The sequence below is a fragment of the Typopeltis vanoorti genome, chromosome 21, assembly GCF_054136105.1.
Source record: "Typopeltis vanoorti isolate ZY-2024b chromosome 21, IOZ_Tvanoo_1.0, whole genome shotgun sequence".
In the NCBI taxonomy this organism is placed as follows: domain Eukaryota; kingdom Metazoa; phylum Arthropoda; class Arachnida; order Uropygi; family Thelyphonidae; genus Typopeltis; species Typopeltis vanoorti.
In genome coordinates, this window is record NC_143569.1 from 72004372 (window position 1) to 72020149 (window position 15778).

A 15778-nucleotide genomic window follows, 5' to 3' on the forward strand; every position below is an offset into this window, starting at 1 on the left:
GTTTTAATGTTGCTTTAGTGATGGCTTTTTCCTCTAAGTCCTGAAGAAAATGTTAGCTAGTACTGGAGATAGGAGGCTGCCCATAGCTAGTCCTTTATTCTGTTTATAGATTTTCTCTTCAAACTTAAAATATCCTGAATTAATACAGTGTGAGAGAAGAGCAAAAAACTTTTTAGAGATCTTGTTTTTTAAATGTTGAGAACATTTTATTATTATTTATTATTATTACGGCTATCTCCATGGAGTCAGTAGACTCATCGCTGGAGACCCAAACTAGCAAAATAATATCTGTCATATCTCTCCTTGAATTCATTTACAGATGAAGAACTCACAACTAAGTCAGGCAATGAATTCCACTCATTCACCACCCTCCAGGCAAAAAACCTTGTTCTCACACCCTTGTTAACAACACTCTTCTTTAATTTCCAGGAATGACCTCTTGTTCTTCCATCACTATCACACAACTGAAACATTTCCCCTGCATCAATCCTATAAAAACCTTTCAGTAATTTAAATGTTTCTATCATATCCCCTCTTCTCCACCTATCAACCAACCTCTGCAATCCACAAGCTCTCAATCTGTTAATGTAGGAAGCAGTTTTTACATCACTCACCAATTAATCACTCCTCTCCACAGCCTCCTCATCTCCAAGGAATCCAGGTGACCAGACCTGAGCACAGTAATCCAAATGTGGAAGTATCAATGCTTTATAAAGGGGAATAATAACCTCTTTATCTCTGAATGTTAGTGTGTTCCTCAACAACCAAGTAATCCTATGTGCAATCTTGGACACCTTAGCAATGTGTCCCCTGAACTTCACTCCCTATCTACCAACACCCCTAAGTCCCTAGCCTCATCATCTCTTGGAGTACTGTTCCATCAATGTAGTACACAGCTGGTAATCTTTTAAACCCAAAATGCATTACTTTACACTTTTCCAGATTGAACTGACATCCATTACCTTTTGCCCATTCTACCAGCTTATTTAAATCATCCTGCAAACTTTCAACATCAGCTTGATTTTTTATTGCACTACCCAACTCTGCATCATCAGCAAACAACTGAATATCTCCTTTTAAGCCATTTCCTATATCATTTATATACAAATTAAACAACAATGGCCCAAGGACAGAGCCCTGAGGGCACACCACTGGTCAGCTGCCTCATCCTGGACTCGGCTACTCCATAAAGGTGGCGCTAAAACTGCGGTAGTTAATTACAGACCAATCATCATCTCAGGAGTAGTGGAAAAAGTATTAGAAAAGTTGGTTAAAGAAAAAAATTCAAGAATGGGTGGTCAGCATATGATACTCTAGTGGATCATGCCTTAATAATCTATTAACTTTTTATAATAGAATGACATCTGAGTTGGGCACCTTCTGGTATCTCTCCCTGAGACATTCTCCTATCCACATCACCAATTTAGTATCCATTCCCATCTGCTCCAATCTGCGTAACAGTGTTCCATGGGGTATCCTGTCAAAAGCCTTAGCAAAATCCAGAAATACCACTGTGTAGCCAGTTTCTTTGTCCAACTCAGATGTCATTCTATTATAAAAAGTTAATAGATTATTAAGGCAGGATCCACCTTTAACAAAACCATGTTGGCTTCTATAGAGTATCATATCCTGATCCACCTATTCTTGAATTTTTTCTTTAACCAACTTTTCCAATACTTTTACCACTACACCTGAGATGGTCTGTAATTAACTACCGCAGTTTTAGAGCCACTTTTATGCAAAGGAACCACTTTGCCTAAATTCCACTACCTAGGGACCATACCAGAGTTCAAACTTAAGTTAAATATCCAAGTAAGAGGGATTGACAATTCCTTTTCACATTCACGCAACACCAGAGCTAATATTCCATCTAAACCTAGAGCAGTGTTTGCATTTAAATTTTGCAATATATTAAATACCTCTGATTTCTTAACTTCAATTCTCACATTAGTTATTGCTACAGGTACAGAGATATCCTCACTTGGGTGATAGACTTTTGAAAAGTGATCACTCAGTAACTCGACTATTACATCTGATTTTGTCACCTCAATACCATCAGCACCCACTAAAGTTATCCTGCTGAAGTCATTCTACAGTTTTGCTTGCCACATAGCGGAAGAACTCTTTCAGATTACCCTTGGCTATATATTATGTCTTCTCATAATCTTATTTAGCTTATCTTACTATGCTGATAACCTTCCTAGCTTGAGCCTTGTACTGCTCATGGGTGTACTGATCGCATTTCCCCTTGTACATTCTCCATAACATTTTGTTTTTTTGCAGATCAAGCGTGATACTACTGCTTATCCATCTAATGCCTACCTTGTTTGTCTTCCTAATCATGGGGACACAATCTGATATTGCTTTCCTCAGATACCCGCTGATTTTATCCCATGCACTGCTAACATCTTTTCCCTGCGATATGTTCTGCCATGGGATGGCTGCAAGCTCACTCCGAAGCTTGTTATAATTGCCTAACCTGTAGTTCCGTATAGACCCATTCTTAACAGAAAAATCCACAGATTTTGCAACCTCCCAAGTCAATACCACATGATCGCGTTCACCAATTGGAGGTAACAAGGACACCTTACTTATGCATATATCCTCTGAACCAATAACCAGGTCCAACACTCTCACACAACGTGTCCCTTCAGTTATGTGCTGTTTCAAGTAATTATCTCGTAGAAGATGTATGAACTCCATTTCCTTTTTGCTACGTAATATTTCCTCCTTCCAATTGATATCACCATAATTAAAATCCCCCATAATAATCACTAAACCTGCACTCATTGCACTAATTTGCTGATGCATGAATTCAATATCTCCCCCTGTACCCCCCTGGCCCATAGCAGCATCAAAATGTATATTTGGTTGTGTTGGTCACTATTTCACACCAGACCACCTCAAATGAACTTTCATTCACATGTCTATCATCTTGATATACTACTTTCTTTGGCTGCAAAGTTTCATTACAAACGTTTCATCTTGCATTGAAATGTTTGTAAAAAGTGCTACAACATCAAAGCTTGCCATAATATTGGCATTCTTGAGCTTTATATCTTTAATTTTAGAAATTAAAGATATAATTTATGTTGAATTTTTAATGTAAGAAGAAGAATTTCCTACTAGACCTTTAAGGAGAATGCTAGATATTTTGATAATTTATATGTGGGTGAATCAATGCTATCAACTATTGGCCTGAGCAGACAATTTTCTTTATGCACCTTTGGAAGGCTGTATAATCTTGGAATAAGTGGATCTAAGACCGAAGAGAAAGACGTGTGTTTCTTGTAAGTTCCATTGTCCTCTTAAGGAGATTGTTTGTTTGATTATGTATCTCTCTCGTTGGGTCTATCTGGTTCAGAGTAGGTATCTGATTCTAATAACACCAGGATTTTTTCGTGATAAACTGTTTTGTTGTATGACCATTGCATTGCCCTTGTCTGCTTGGAGGATAATAATATCTCTGTTCCTTTTTAGTTTTTTTGATGGCTAGTCTTTCACCAGAAGAAATGTTGTTGATTGGGAGTTTTGCATTGCTAATCACAAATATTGCCCCCACACGAAGTAAATTTGCATCTGCTATAGGAAGCAGTGAACTAGCTTTTTCTATCTTCGTAGGAAGTAGGGATGGATTTTGGTGAAGGAACAAAATTAAGACCTTTTGAGAGAATATGCTCTTCTTCTGGATTAAGGGTAAAAGATGATTTGTTTATTTTTAAGGCCTTTATGATGTTTATTAGGTGCGAATCGTTCTTGTGTTAATCTGAGTGTATTAAATTTTCTAATTAGCTTAGGTTTATTGATGTCCTGAGTTCTTGAAGACTGGCGCGTGCTTATCTCTTTTATGTTGTACCATGACACGGGGGGTCTAAAGATACTGCTAAACAGTTTTTCAAAGTGAGTTTTTTCCTAAAGAGATAGGCTAAGTTTCGTTTCGTGTCACTGATTCGTACTGATAAAAGTTCTAACTTTGTTTTTTTATAAATTCTACGTGCCCTATCCATTGTGATGATTTCCTTGAATTGTAGAAATTTTGGAATGATTGAAAAGGACTTACAGCATTTTAAAAAGACAAGCCTGTTGATGAACTATCCAAAGCTTCTGGCGATTTTCTGATAAGTTTTTGTAAGTTGGGATGTATCCTCATCATAAGGAATATGCTGATCATCAGTTATATTTACTCGGTGAGTAGATATGTTCATGTTTTTTGACTGACCGAAACTGAGAAAACAGACAAGTTAATTTAATGAGGCACACAACGTGTTTTGCCAACACGTAATAGACTGGAATGCAACATCAAACGTTTATATTTGTCACGATGAAGTGGAACATTACATAGTAGAATCCAAAGAAATTATCTTAGACTCTTCTCATATCAACAGCAACCTCATTTATAGTCTACCTGACTCGCATAGTTCTTCCATTAGATACTGTCGTATGTGTGAACTCACATGCTCGCATATGAACAACAATAGAACTATAGCACAGACTATAACGACAATTCAAACTTAACTTCAGTTTACAAGTCTGTTATTATAATGGTACAGTGTTTTTATGTTTTTTTCATTTGCTTTAAGTGTTCCTACACCTGAAGAAGTCATTTTTGACAAAACATGTTGTGTGCCTCATAAAATTAACTTCTGTTTTCTCAGTTTCAGTCAGTCAAAAAAAAAACATGAACATATCTACTCACCAAGTAAATATAACTGTTGATCATATATATATATATATATATATATATATATATATATATATATATATATATATATATATATATATATATATATATATATATGAGGTGTGACAATTTAATTCCCGAAATGCACTTGCAAGAAACCTATATTCGGAACTATACATTAGTGGCTACTGTCGCCTTCGAAGGAGTCCCATTGTGCATTTATGCACTTGTTTAAATGGTGTTCCCATTTCTGGAAACAGGCCTGGAACTCTTTTTCCAGAATACTCTTGAGTTCCTTTATTGCATTATGCTGGATATCAGGAATTGTCAGAAAATCTTCATCCTTTTAGTGCAGTCTTTAATTTTGGAAATAGCCAGAAATCATAGGAAGCTAAGTAGGGTGATTAAGCAGGATAACCTAATTGATAATCGATTTTTTGGCCAGAAACTCTCTCACGATGAGCACACTATGGCTTGGCTTGGCTCACTGTCATGATGGATGATCCACTTGACAGGCCACTATTCAGGTCTTTTTCTCTGAATAGAATCTTGTAATCTTTTCAAAACCTCGAAATAGCATTGTTGGCTGACCGTTTGTCTCTGTTCAATGAATTCGTAGTGGACTGTTCCCTTGTGATCAAAGAAACACATGCATGGTCTTGAACTGCTAATGGAATGTGTGTGATTTTTTCGGATGTGGCGAACTCGGGGGTTTTCCACTGCATGCCCTGGCATTTTGTTTCAGGATCGTACTGGAAGCACCAGGTTTTGTCACCTGTAATTACTCTTGGAAACGTGCTTATTTGCAGAAAGATCAGTTGTAACTTGAAGCTGCTGCTGCTTCTGTTCATCCATCAAGATACGAGGCACAAACTTTGCAGAAAAACTTTGCATACCCAATTCTTCAGTTAAAATTGCCCTGACTGTTTCTAGATTCATTTGCAAATCACCAGCCATTAATCGCACACTTAATCATCTGTCAGACCATACCAAATCTCGCACTCTGTTCGCATTTGTGTCTGTCATTTTTGTTTTTGGCTGCCCACTTCTGTGGTCATTGTTCACATCTTCTCATCCACCTTTGAATCTCTTATGCCACTCAAAGACAGTTGAGTTTTTCGGAGCGTCTACACCACATGCCACTTTCAACAGCTCCAACATTTCAGTAGAAATTTTACCGATTTTCACACAAAATTTAATGTTAACATGCTGCTCCAAATTTCGATCACACATTTTTAAAAGTTTACATGCAGATCTCTAGTGTTTTTCAATAGCCAACTACCAAATGGCTCTATCAGCTTGAGATTTACGCACACATTAGTTGAAACATGTACAAAAATGATTACTCATGTGACTCCAACTAAATCACCACATGGGTGACACTATGCAGCCGTTCTTGGAATTAAATTGTCACACCTTGCATGCATATATGCATATATATATATATATATATATCATCAAGATATATAAACCATCAGTTTATATATATATATATATATATATATATATATATAACATCACAATATATAATAAGAACCATCAGTTTCAGATCCTACTAAAGATTATACTAAAGAAGAAATGGAGAAACTTTTTGAGTCATTAAAGAATGCAGCTGACATGAAAGATTGTTCTTTTTTTTTTTTTTTTTTTTGGTTTAATGACATAAGGACATCTATGGGGTCATGCAGCGAGTGCCCACATGTAATAAATAAATGGCATATAAAGAGCTCAAATTTGTGTATAAAAACAAATGAAACATTTTTTTAAAAGTACTCAACATATTGGTAAAACAGCATAAAGAGATAAAAAATCAGTGTAGATAAACAGGTTTAAAAGAGCTGTATAAAACGGATTTAAAAGATGAGTATAAAACAGATGTTAAAACAAGTATAAAAAATGTATTCAAATTCATAAACCATTAAAAAAAAACGAAGTTTTTAAAAGCATATATACAAATTAAACTAATAAAAACTAATACATGTGTAATTTATATCAGATGGTAAACATTAATGCTCTGTAAAAATTTAAAAACTGGAGTGATAGATGATGAGTCTAATAAAATCTGCTCGAGTGTGTAGCACTCAGATAGATTATGAATACGGCTAAAATAATGACTGTGCAAAGTGGCAAAATTAGGGCATTCTATTAAAATATGAATGATGGATACTGCCAACTCATTGAACTTGCTTCTTCTCTTGGGTGTGAGCTTTGCATTATGGGATACTAAGGCAATTAACATGAAGTCATTAGCTTCTATACACAAGTAACTTAGTCATGAAAATAGTACATGCACAAACTTTGTTTGCTTACAACTGGATAAGGATAAACCAAGAATATAATTTTTGCATCTTTAATATAATTTATAACTGAGTGAAGAAACTTTTAACAAGGGTGTATCACTCAAATAGAGACCTTACGTTTGTTGATGTGACAGAGACTGATGTGAAAATTGAGGTAGATAAACAAGAAGTACTCAGCATATTGAAAATATCAGTGTGAATACAGAAGTGGAATGGATAACATGTTGGCCCATGTGCTATATGAATGTGTGAGAGATTGGCAATGTGTCTGATGAAATTGTTCAAGTCTCAGGTTCTGGGACTTAAGTTCCAAGAGGATGGAAAGAGGGTAAGATAGTTCCATTACATAAAGGTGATTATTATATAAAGTTAGTCAAAGGTACAATCCAGAAATTGGTAGATAGGAAAATGATAATCTATAGTGGACAACACAGTTTTCTAAAAGGTACATCCTGCTTTAATAATTTATTCAAATTTTATAACAGAGTAGCAGCAGAATTAGATAAAGGAAATGGCTACACCATGATACTACTGGACTTTGCAAAGGCATCTGACAGGATACGACATGGAAAATTATTACAAAATTTGGAGCAAATGGGAATGGATAAGAAACTAGGGGCAAGGGTGGAGGGTGGCTGACAGACAGATACCAGAGAGCAGTATATGGTGGGATGGAATCCAAGAGAATGAGGTGAACAGTGGAGTGCCTTAAGGCTCTGTAATAGGATCACTACTCCTTAATCTCTATATTAATGATATAGGAAATGATTTAAGAGGGATAGGAGTATTCAGTTGTTTGCTGATAATGCAAAACTAGGCAATTGTTGATAAAGGTTGATGTAGATATCATGAAGAATAAGGATGGATATGAAATTGGTGATATGGATAAAAGGGTAGATGGGCAGATACCAAAAAGTAGTTTATGGAGGAGCAGAATCCAGGCGACTAGTGATGTGCCACAAGGGCTCTGTGCTTGGACCACTACTGTTTAATTTGTACATCAATGATACAGGAAATAATTTGAAGGGAAATATTCAGTTGTTTGCTGATGATGCAAAGTTGGGTAGAGAATAGTTAATCAAGGTGATGTAAAAAGTTTGCAGGATAATTTGAATATGCTGATAGTATGGGTAAAACATAATAGATGTCAATTTTATGCAGAAAAATTCAAGTTATGCATTTTGGGATATAAAGGTACAAGGTATGTACCACATTGAAGGAACTCCACAAAAATGATGAAGCCAGGGATGTGGTGGTGGTGGATAGTAGTAGACAAGAGAGTTGAAGTTTAGAGGGCATAATTGCTAACGTAGCCAGAGCAGCTCACAGGATTACTTGGTTATTGAAGAACACACTAATGAGGACTAACAAGCAGAGATAAGTAATAAATTTAGTTTAATCCTTCATCCAAGTGTAAGCAAACAAAGTTTGCACCTGAAGTATCTTCAGGACTGAGGCAACTCGTGGTAAAGGTGGACCAAGCTCTCATCACTCCTTGTCTTAGTATCTCCCATAATTTGCATTATGGGAGATAACTAAATTTATTATAGTCTAACCAAGTGGGAAAAACTTCCAACAAGCAGAGATAAGGGAGTTATCATTCCTCTTTATATGACCATCTGGATTACTGTACTCAGGTCTGGTCACCTGGATTTCTCGGGAAAGAGGAAGTAGTGGAGAGGATCCAGAAGTGAGTGACCAAGATGGTCAGTGGCCTGTGCAATGCTCCCTATGAGGACAGATTGAGGGTTTATGGATTGCAAAAGTTGGTTGATAGGGAAAAAAGGAGGGGATATAATAGAAACATTTAAGTTACTTAAAGGATTTTATAGGATTGATGTAGGGGAAATGTTTCATCATTTGGCTAGATAGAGAAGAACAGGAAGTTGAGTGAGAGTGTGGTTAGCAAGGGTGCGAGAACTAGATTTTTTGCTCGGAAAGTGATAGTAAATGAATGGAATGCATTTGTCTGAGTCAGTTGTAAGTGCTTTGTTAATGGTTTCAATGAGAGATATGATAGATCTCGATAGACAGATGAGAGATAATTATGTTGATAGTTTGTGTCTCCCATGATGAGTCTTAGGACTCCATGGAGGAGCCTATGCAATAATAATAAAATAAATTGGCATTTTGGGTGGAAGATAATGGTTGTTGTTACTGTTGCAAAATGTATAGTTACGCACTATGAAAAGATAAATGAAAAAAGATTATGAAAAGATAAAGAATCCTGTCCATACTCTTCTGCATTTTTGATGTCCTTCAGAAACTATACGTATTTTTCACATCTTCAACACATTGGTGGAGTGTTCTAAGGAAGCACTTGAAAACGTTTGCAAAAGTAATCAAACGTCCTTCGCCTACTCGTTGGTCAGCTTGTGACGATACCTGTTGGAGTCTTCGTGAGGGATGGACGGAAATAATTTCCACTTTGTCTGAAATTGAAAATGACACCAACCAGAAGAAAGTAACGTGATGTTACTTTCTTCTTAAAGTAACCTGCCCATAGGCAGGTCATGAGGGGTGGCACTTTCTGCAGGCCTAGGGGAGGCAAATACCTAAATACGCCACTGAGTTAGACTATAATAAATTTAGTTTAATCCTTTATCCAACTATAAGCAAACAAAGTTTGCGCCTGAAATATCTTCAGGACTGAGGCAACTCGTGGTAAAGGTGGACTAAGCTCTCATCACTTGTCTTAGTATCTCCCATAATGCAAAGCACATCTCCTTGCAGACATGTATAATGCTATGCATTAAGGGAAGGGCAACTACCCAGACCGATTTCGATCTTTATTGAGGTCTCGTCAGTGGGAGCCAATAGCTGGTTTATATACTTAATTGATACTTATATACAGGAGATACTTAATTGATATCAATTAAGTGTCTCCTGCTCAAGTAGAGTCATTACAGAGGCTCTACAGTTGAATATAGGAGAATATACATTATTAGAGTTCGAGAGCAACAATAGTTAATTCTTTAATTCAAATGTAAGGATATAACTTATTCCTTACTACAAAAATTATAAACAACTAATAGCAATTACATCCCAAAACTTTGAGATAGGCATGCAATCAGAGTGGTTCAGATTTTGATAATGTCTTGTGATAAAGTTTCACAAGGTTCAAGAAACACACAATCAAATTTAAATGGACTGGAACGAAGCATCTTGGAATGATTTCAAAGAACTGTATGTCTGGTTTCAAAGGCATGTTAAGCAAGGTCAGACTTATCGGTTTCCAAGAATTTGAAGCAATCCTGATGAATTGAAACAGAATGACCTGCCTGTCCAAAATAGCAAAAGTCGACATAAACAGTATACTTGGCACATAAACAGTATACTTTAACACCTCTTTCCAGGTAAGGAAAGAGGTGTTAAATTATCTTGGACAACAGAAAAGAAAATAGTTTCCAACTGGATTGAAGGAAGTGTGTAGATTATACTTGCAAAGAACAAATGCTATTTGTTCTGATCTTTAAGGTATTCATTTTAGAAATTATGGACTTTACAACCGTGTTATAACTTTTAATATCCCGACGTTTCGATCTTCATATCAAGATCATCATCTGGAGCATATATAAATATACAGGACAAGCTAATTACATTACTTACAGTAAACTAGAGAAACAATGAATTGATCACAAGTTATTCTACTGGCATGACCTCTAGTGGAAAAAAAGTTTTTTATAAACTACATCAAGCTAAATTCTATTTATGATAACATGAATAAACATTCTTTCTTACAGATAGTTTTCTTTCAGTAACATGATGTCCTATTTTTAGCAATACAATTGTTATTTTTGATTTAGAATCGTGGATTTTCTACAGTCCTGTTCATAGTTGTTCTTAGAGAGGAAGGTTCCGTGAATTGAATTAATGCCTTCCATATGTTTGGGATTTTTAGACCATCATTATTGTTCAGATTGGGGGTGGTTGATAATAATCTCACAGGCTTCTTAACTTAGTGTTCATACCATGTTTTGGTGTGATGTAGACAACTAGTGCTTTTCCAGTCAATTCTATACAAGGTGTTCAAGGGCATGATCAGAATGGCCAGCTTCACCATAATTATTATATTTAATATGTCGTTTATGTTGTTTTTGTCTGATAGGAATTGTGCGTCCTGTTTCTCCTATATATGGTATGTTACAGGTGCAATAAATACAGTACACTCCAGGGTGGGTCAGCGGAGGGAGTGGGTCTTTGGAGTTGAGTAAGCTTTTTAATTTTGCAGGAGGTTTAAAGGTGGCTTTGAGGTTGTATTTTTGTAGTATTCTGTTTATTTTATCTGATGTCCCTTTGATGTAAGGAATGGTTATAGTTTTATTGTAGTCTAGTTTGTCTTTGTTTTTTATTGAGGTCTTGAAGAGAATTTTGTTAACAGTGTTTTGACTGTACCCATTTTTTTTGAAAAGTATTGCTGATAACTTTAAATTCGTCTTTCAGTGCCTGTTCACTGGAGCAGATCTTCAGAGCCCTGTTATTTAGAGTATTAATGACACCTAGTTTTAGTGTTGGGTGGTGGTAGGAGTTTATGTGTATATATTGGCCAGTATGTATCAGTTTCTGGTAAACAGTGAAGGAAAGATTGCCAGAAGGAAGACATGTGACTAGTGTATCTAGAAACAGAAGTATGTTTTGTTTTTCAATCTCAATTGTGAACTGTATGTGTTTGTGTTGTTTTGTTTAGGTGGCTAAGGAATGTGTCTACTGTCTGGCAGCCATGGGACCAGATCGCGAAAACATCGTCAACGTATCCAAGCCAGACTTTGGGTTTTAAAGGAGAGGAATCTAAAGCAAGTTCCTCAAAATGTTCCATAAAAAAGTTAGCAATGGGGGGGGATAATGGCGAGCCCATGGCTGTGCCTTCTTTTTGTAGGTAGAAAGCGTTTTGCCATACAAAATAACCAGAACGCAATACACGTGCAAAGAGCGCCGTGATATCTGGAGCGAATTTGTTCTGTTAAAAGAAGGATTGTGTCATTGATTGGGACATTCGTAAAGAGGGCAGAGATGTCAAAACTGACTAATAAATCATCTTTATCTAATGTAATGTCTTTGATGATGTTTATGAAGTGTTGTGTGTTTTTGATATAGGAGGGGGAATGACCTACCAACTCCTCGAGTGTTGCCACTAATTTCTTGGCTAAGTGATAATTCGGGCTATCGATCCCTTCGACTATAGGCTGGAGTGACGTGTTTTCTTTGTGTATTTTTGGTAGCCCGTAAATTCTTGGGGAACGAGCGTAATTCAGAAAAAGTTTTTTGACCGTATCTTTGGACCATGTGGTAATTGACATAAGTAGTGTCTCTGTTTTCTTTTTTATTCTATTGGTTGGGTTGTAGTTAACAAGTTGGTATGTGTTATTGTCCAAGACTAGTAGATCCGATTTTTCTACATAAGTGGTTCGGTTTAAAAACCGAACCACTTATGTAGAAAAAACCCTTTTGATTGATGTTTTGAATGTTGTCAACTGATCTTCTATTCTCTCCCTGATAATGTCCTTGTAAAAGTATGAATATGTTGGAGTTAAAATCTGCTTTTCTGTATCATGTGTCAGACATTATTAAAAATAGAGTATGTCTACTACACATATTACTTTAAAACTAAACATGTTCTTAAAGTTACATGTGGTTTTGATTTTACCTTTAATGTCGCGATGCAACTTTCGCTCAGAATGGAGGTAGTCTAAGCCTTTTAATACTTCTCTTAAAATGATTGCTATATGCATTTCCTCAAATTGGCCGGCTTTCATTAAATCGAGAGCTGAACCACCACCTAAATATTCCATGATTATCCATAATTTTGTACCCTAAAAGAAAAGTAAAAAAATAAAAAACATTGAGAAATCCTAATTATAGACCATATTACATAAAAAAAAATAATCCAAAACAATATAAAAAAAAGGATGCATTTTGCTATTACATTGCAGCAGCAACGTAACACACACTGCTGCTGCAGCAGTGGATTATGAATTCTGTAGTTTATTCTTTTATCATCATAAATAACATAATTTTATATCATTCTGCCTAGCAGTCTGTTTAAACTAAAATTAAGATGACTAAACAAATTTTACTTGAGATCCAAAATAAAAAATTTCAATATATTTCATTCAATTCAGAAAGAAGTTATTTTGTGTTAGAAATGCTTTGTCCCCCTGAAATGGTCCGATGTTGTGACAACCCATAATGGAAATGTAGAAAAATATTTTAGGAGAGAGAGAGAATGTGTGTGTGTGAGAGAGAGAGAGAGAGAGAGAGAGAGAATACTAAACTAAATTTATTTAATTCTCTTTAGTCAGAGTAGTTTTGTTTCGAATACTTTGTTAGCACAATATTTGAAATAAAGGTACTGGAAACCAACAGTACTGACAGTGGTGGCCAATATAAGAAATAAGGCAGTCTTCTTTCTTATAAAATTATTGCTTCGAGTCCTGGAATGAGGACTTGCTGGAGAACTTGAAGAAAAAGTTGTGTGAACTGAATGTGTAACATCCATATTCTTTGGATTTTTACCATCAATAAAATTCTTTATAAAATTACACCTAAAAATAAAATAGATTACAACAAAACTGTAGTATTGTAGCCATTCCATACATTAAAGGGAAATCAGATAAAATAAATAGAATGCTACATAATTACAGCCTGAATGCTACCTTTAAATTCCCTAGAAAACTGAAAAACAGATTCAACACCTACAGAGATCTTCCACCCCAATCCATTATGGGGTTTATCAAATCCAGTACACCTGTAACTTACTTTATAATGGTGAAACAGGATGAAAGATTCAATCTGGAGAAAGAACACAAATGACGCATTAAATTTAAAAATTCTGGTAAAGTGACATCTCTGATCAGGCTCTTAACACAATACACCAAACTGATTGGAAAGCAACTTGTTCCTTACATTGCATCAAAACTTGGTACGAATGCATATTTAAGGAGGTCTATGAAATTTTGATCAACCATTCTAATCTAAACAATAATGGTTTGTGCACTGCAAGGCTTGCCATATGAATAGGATGAGTGGAAAGTGCTATCATTAGCAAAACTATGAATACGATTTGCTGTCAACAAGAGCAGTTTTTTTATTAAATCAGGAAGACAGTGGGTGAAATGATAGAAACCATATGACGGAAGGAATCATAGAGGGTGTAATTTGGACAATTAAGATGGACTGCCTGACACAGCAGAAATTTGGGATTCAATCAGATTTGGATGTGTGAAGGTCATGATGAACATCATTTAAGTTATTGTTGATACCACAAATGCCAGTAAAGTGGATATGAAAGGGTTTTTTTTTTTCTTTTTTTTTTGTGAGGTTCTTGAGTTTAAGGTTTTTGGGGATGAATTTTGGAGGGAGGTTCATTTTTAAGTTTAATCGAAGAGGCAATATACTTATTTAGAATAGAAGAGAGGGTTTAATAGAAGAGGTAATATACTAATTTTTAAGTTTAATCGAAGAGGCAATATACTTATTTAGGCTTAATTTTATATTTAATGCTTCAAAAGACGAAGAGAAAAAGAGGAGAATGTGCAGTGGGAGAAAATAGACTTGAATGTGGACTTGACAGTGATTCCCCCCCCCACGCCCATTACACAGCTTTCGTCCAGGCACGATCTGGCAGTGAGATTACTTGCTAATTTATCAGGAAGCCTCCTAAAATGCATTACCATCTGGTTCGGTACTGTAAACTAACTGGCAGCCAACCTCGGCATGTCCTCAAAGGGTATAACTCAAACCGGTACCCTTGCCCTGAGAATTAAATGGTGATAGCCACTTCAGGTCTAAAATAAACACTGTTAACATCTTTAAAATATGCAATGTAAAAGTATGCTTTATATCTCAACTTCTCTGAGATTTATGAAGGCTATTCACAACCTTATAAAAAACAAGTATCTCAACAACAGTCTACTTTAAAAAGACTAATAGGCAATGGATTAACAAATATATTTGTTCATAAAGTCAAAGTAGTGTTTAGTTGACAGTTGTATTTAGTGTACACTACATGTTCAACAGCAGTCCCCTGGAAGTCCATTGTGCAGTAAATGCATTATGAAATACTAGAATTAAATTTAAAAATTTAAAAAAAAAAGCACTTTATATAATCAACTTTCACTATAACCTACTTCTAAGGATCAAAGGAATAGTTTGTTATAGTTAAAGGTTTGCTCTAGTAAATTTCTTTTAGAGAGCATTCATGCTATGAAATAGGCTAGAAATGCAGTTAGCTAAAGCAGCCTTAACCATTTTTGAGATTTTAAAAGCTTGTTACCTTCTGTACAAGCCAACTTCATATGTATTAATATGAGAGATATTCTGAAGGTAATTCACCTGTGAAAACACATACACAGCATTTGGAGTATGTATGACCTTCAAACATGTCTGCCCAGTCTTTTTTGTTTCTTCATTTCTCCCTACAGTTTAATATATATATACAAGTAGAGTACAATCATGGTTGCCTTTCTTGTGTTATTGCATACACAATAAACAAGCTTTTCACAAGTTTGTTGAGGTGTGTAAGCCAGCATACAGTAATCGAATTTTCAACACAAGAAAATGTACAAGCAAGTGAAATTCAGTACTAATCACATGTTTTTGTGATAAAGCACTGAAATGTGAGTAATGAACGTTGCCAGGCATAAAAAGCAATGGCAGACTTAACATTAATGACTAATCATGAAACGAGCAGCCAAAACCACAACTAGTCATTTCTATATGCAGAAAGCTAAACAATTAATCAGAGAAAATTGGATCAGCATAAATCAACCAAATCATTACCGAAATAGGCTACAATAAA

General features: G+C 35.5%; 1 protein-coding gene across 1 annotated transcript in view; it reads right to left on the reverse strand.

Moving 5' to 3' along the window:
* Window positions 1-15778, reverse strand: part of LOC150094964 (serine/threonine-protein kinase 26-like) — a 330587-nt gene that overhangs the window by 144044 nt on the left and 170765 nt on the right. The window contains exon 4 of the mRNA XM_090411052.1: window positions 12626-12791. Within this exon, the coding sequence (XP_090267178.1) occupies window positions 12626-12791 (166 nt within the window). The remainder of the gene's footprint in view (window positions 1-12625; window positions 12792-15778) is intronic.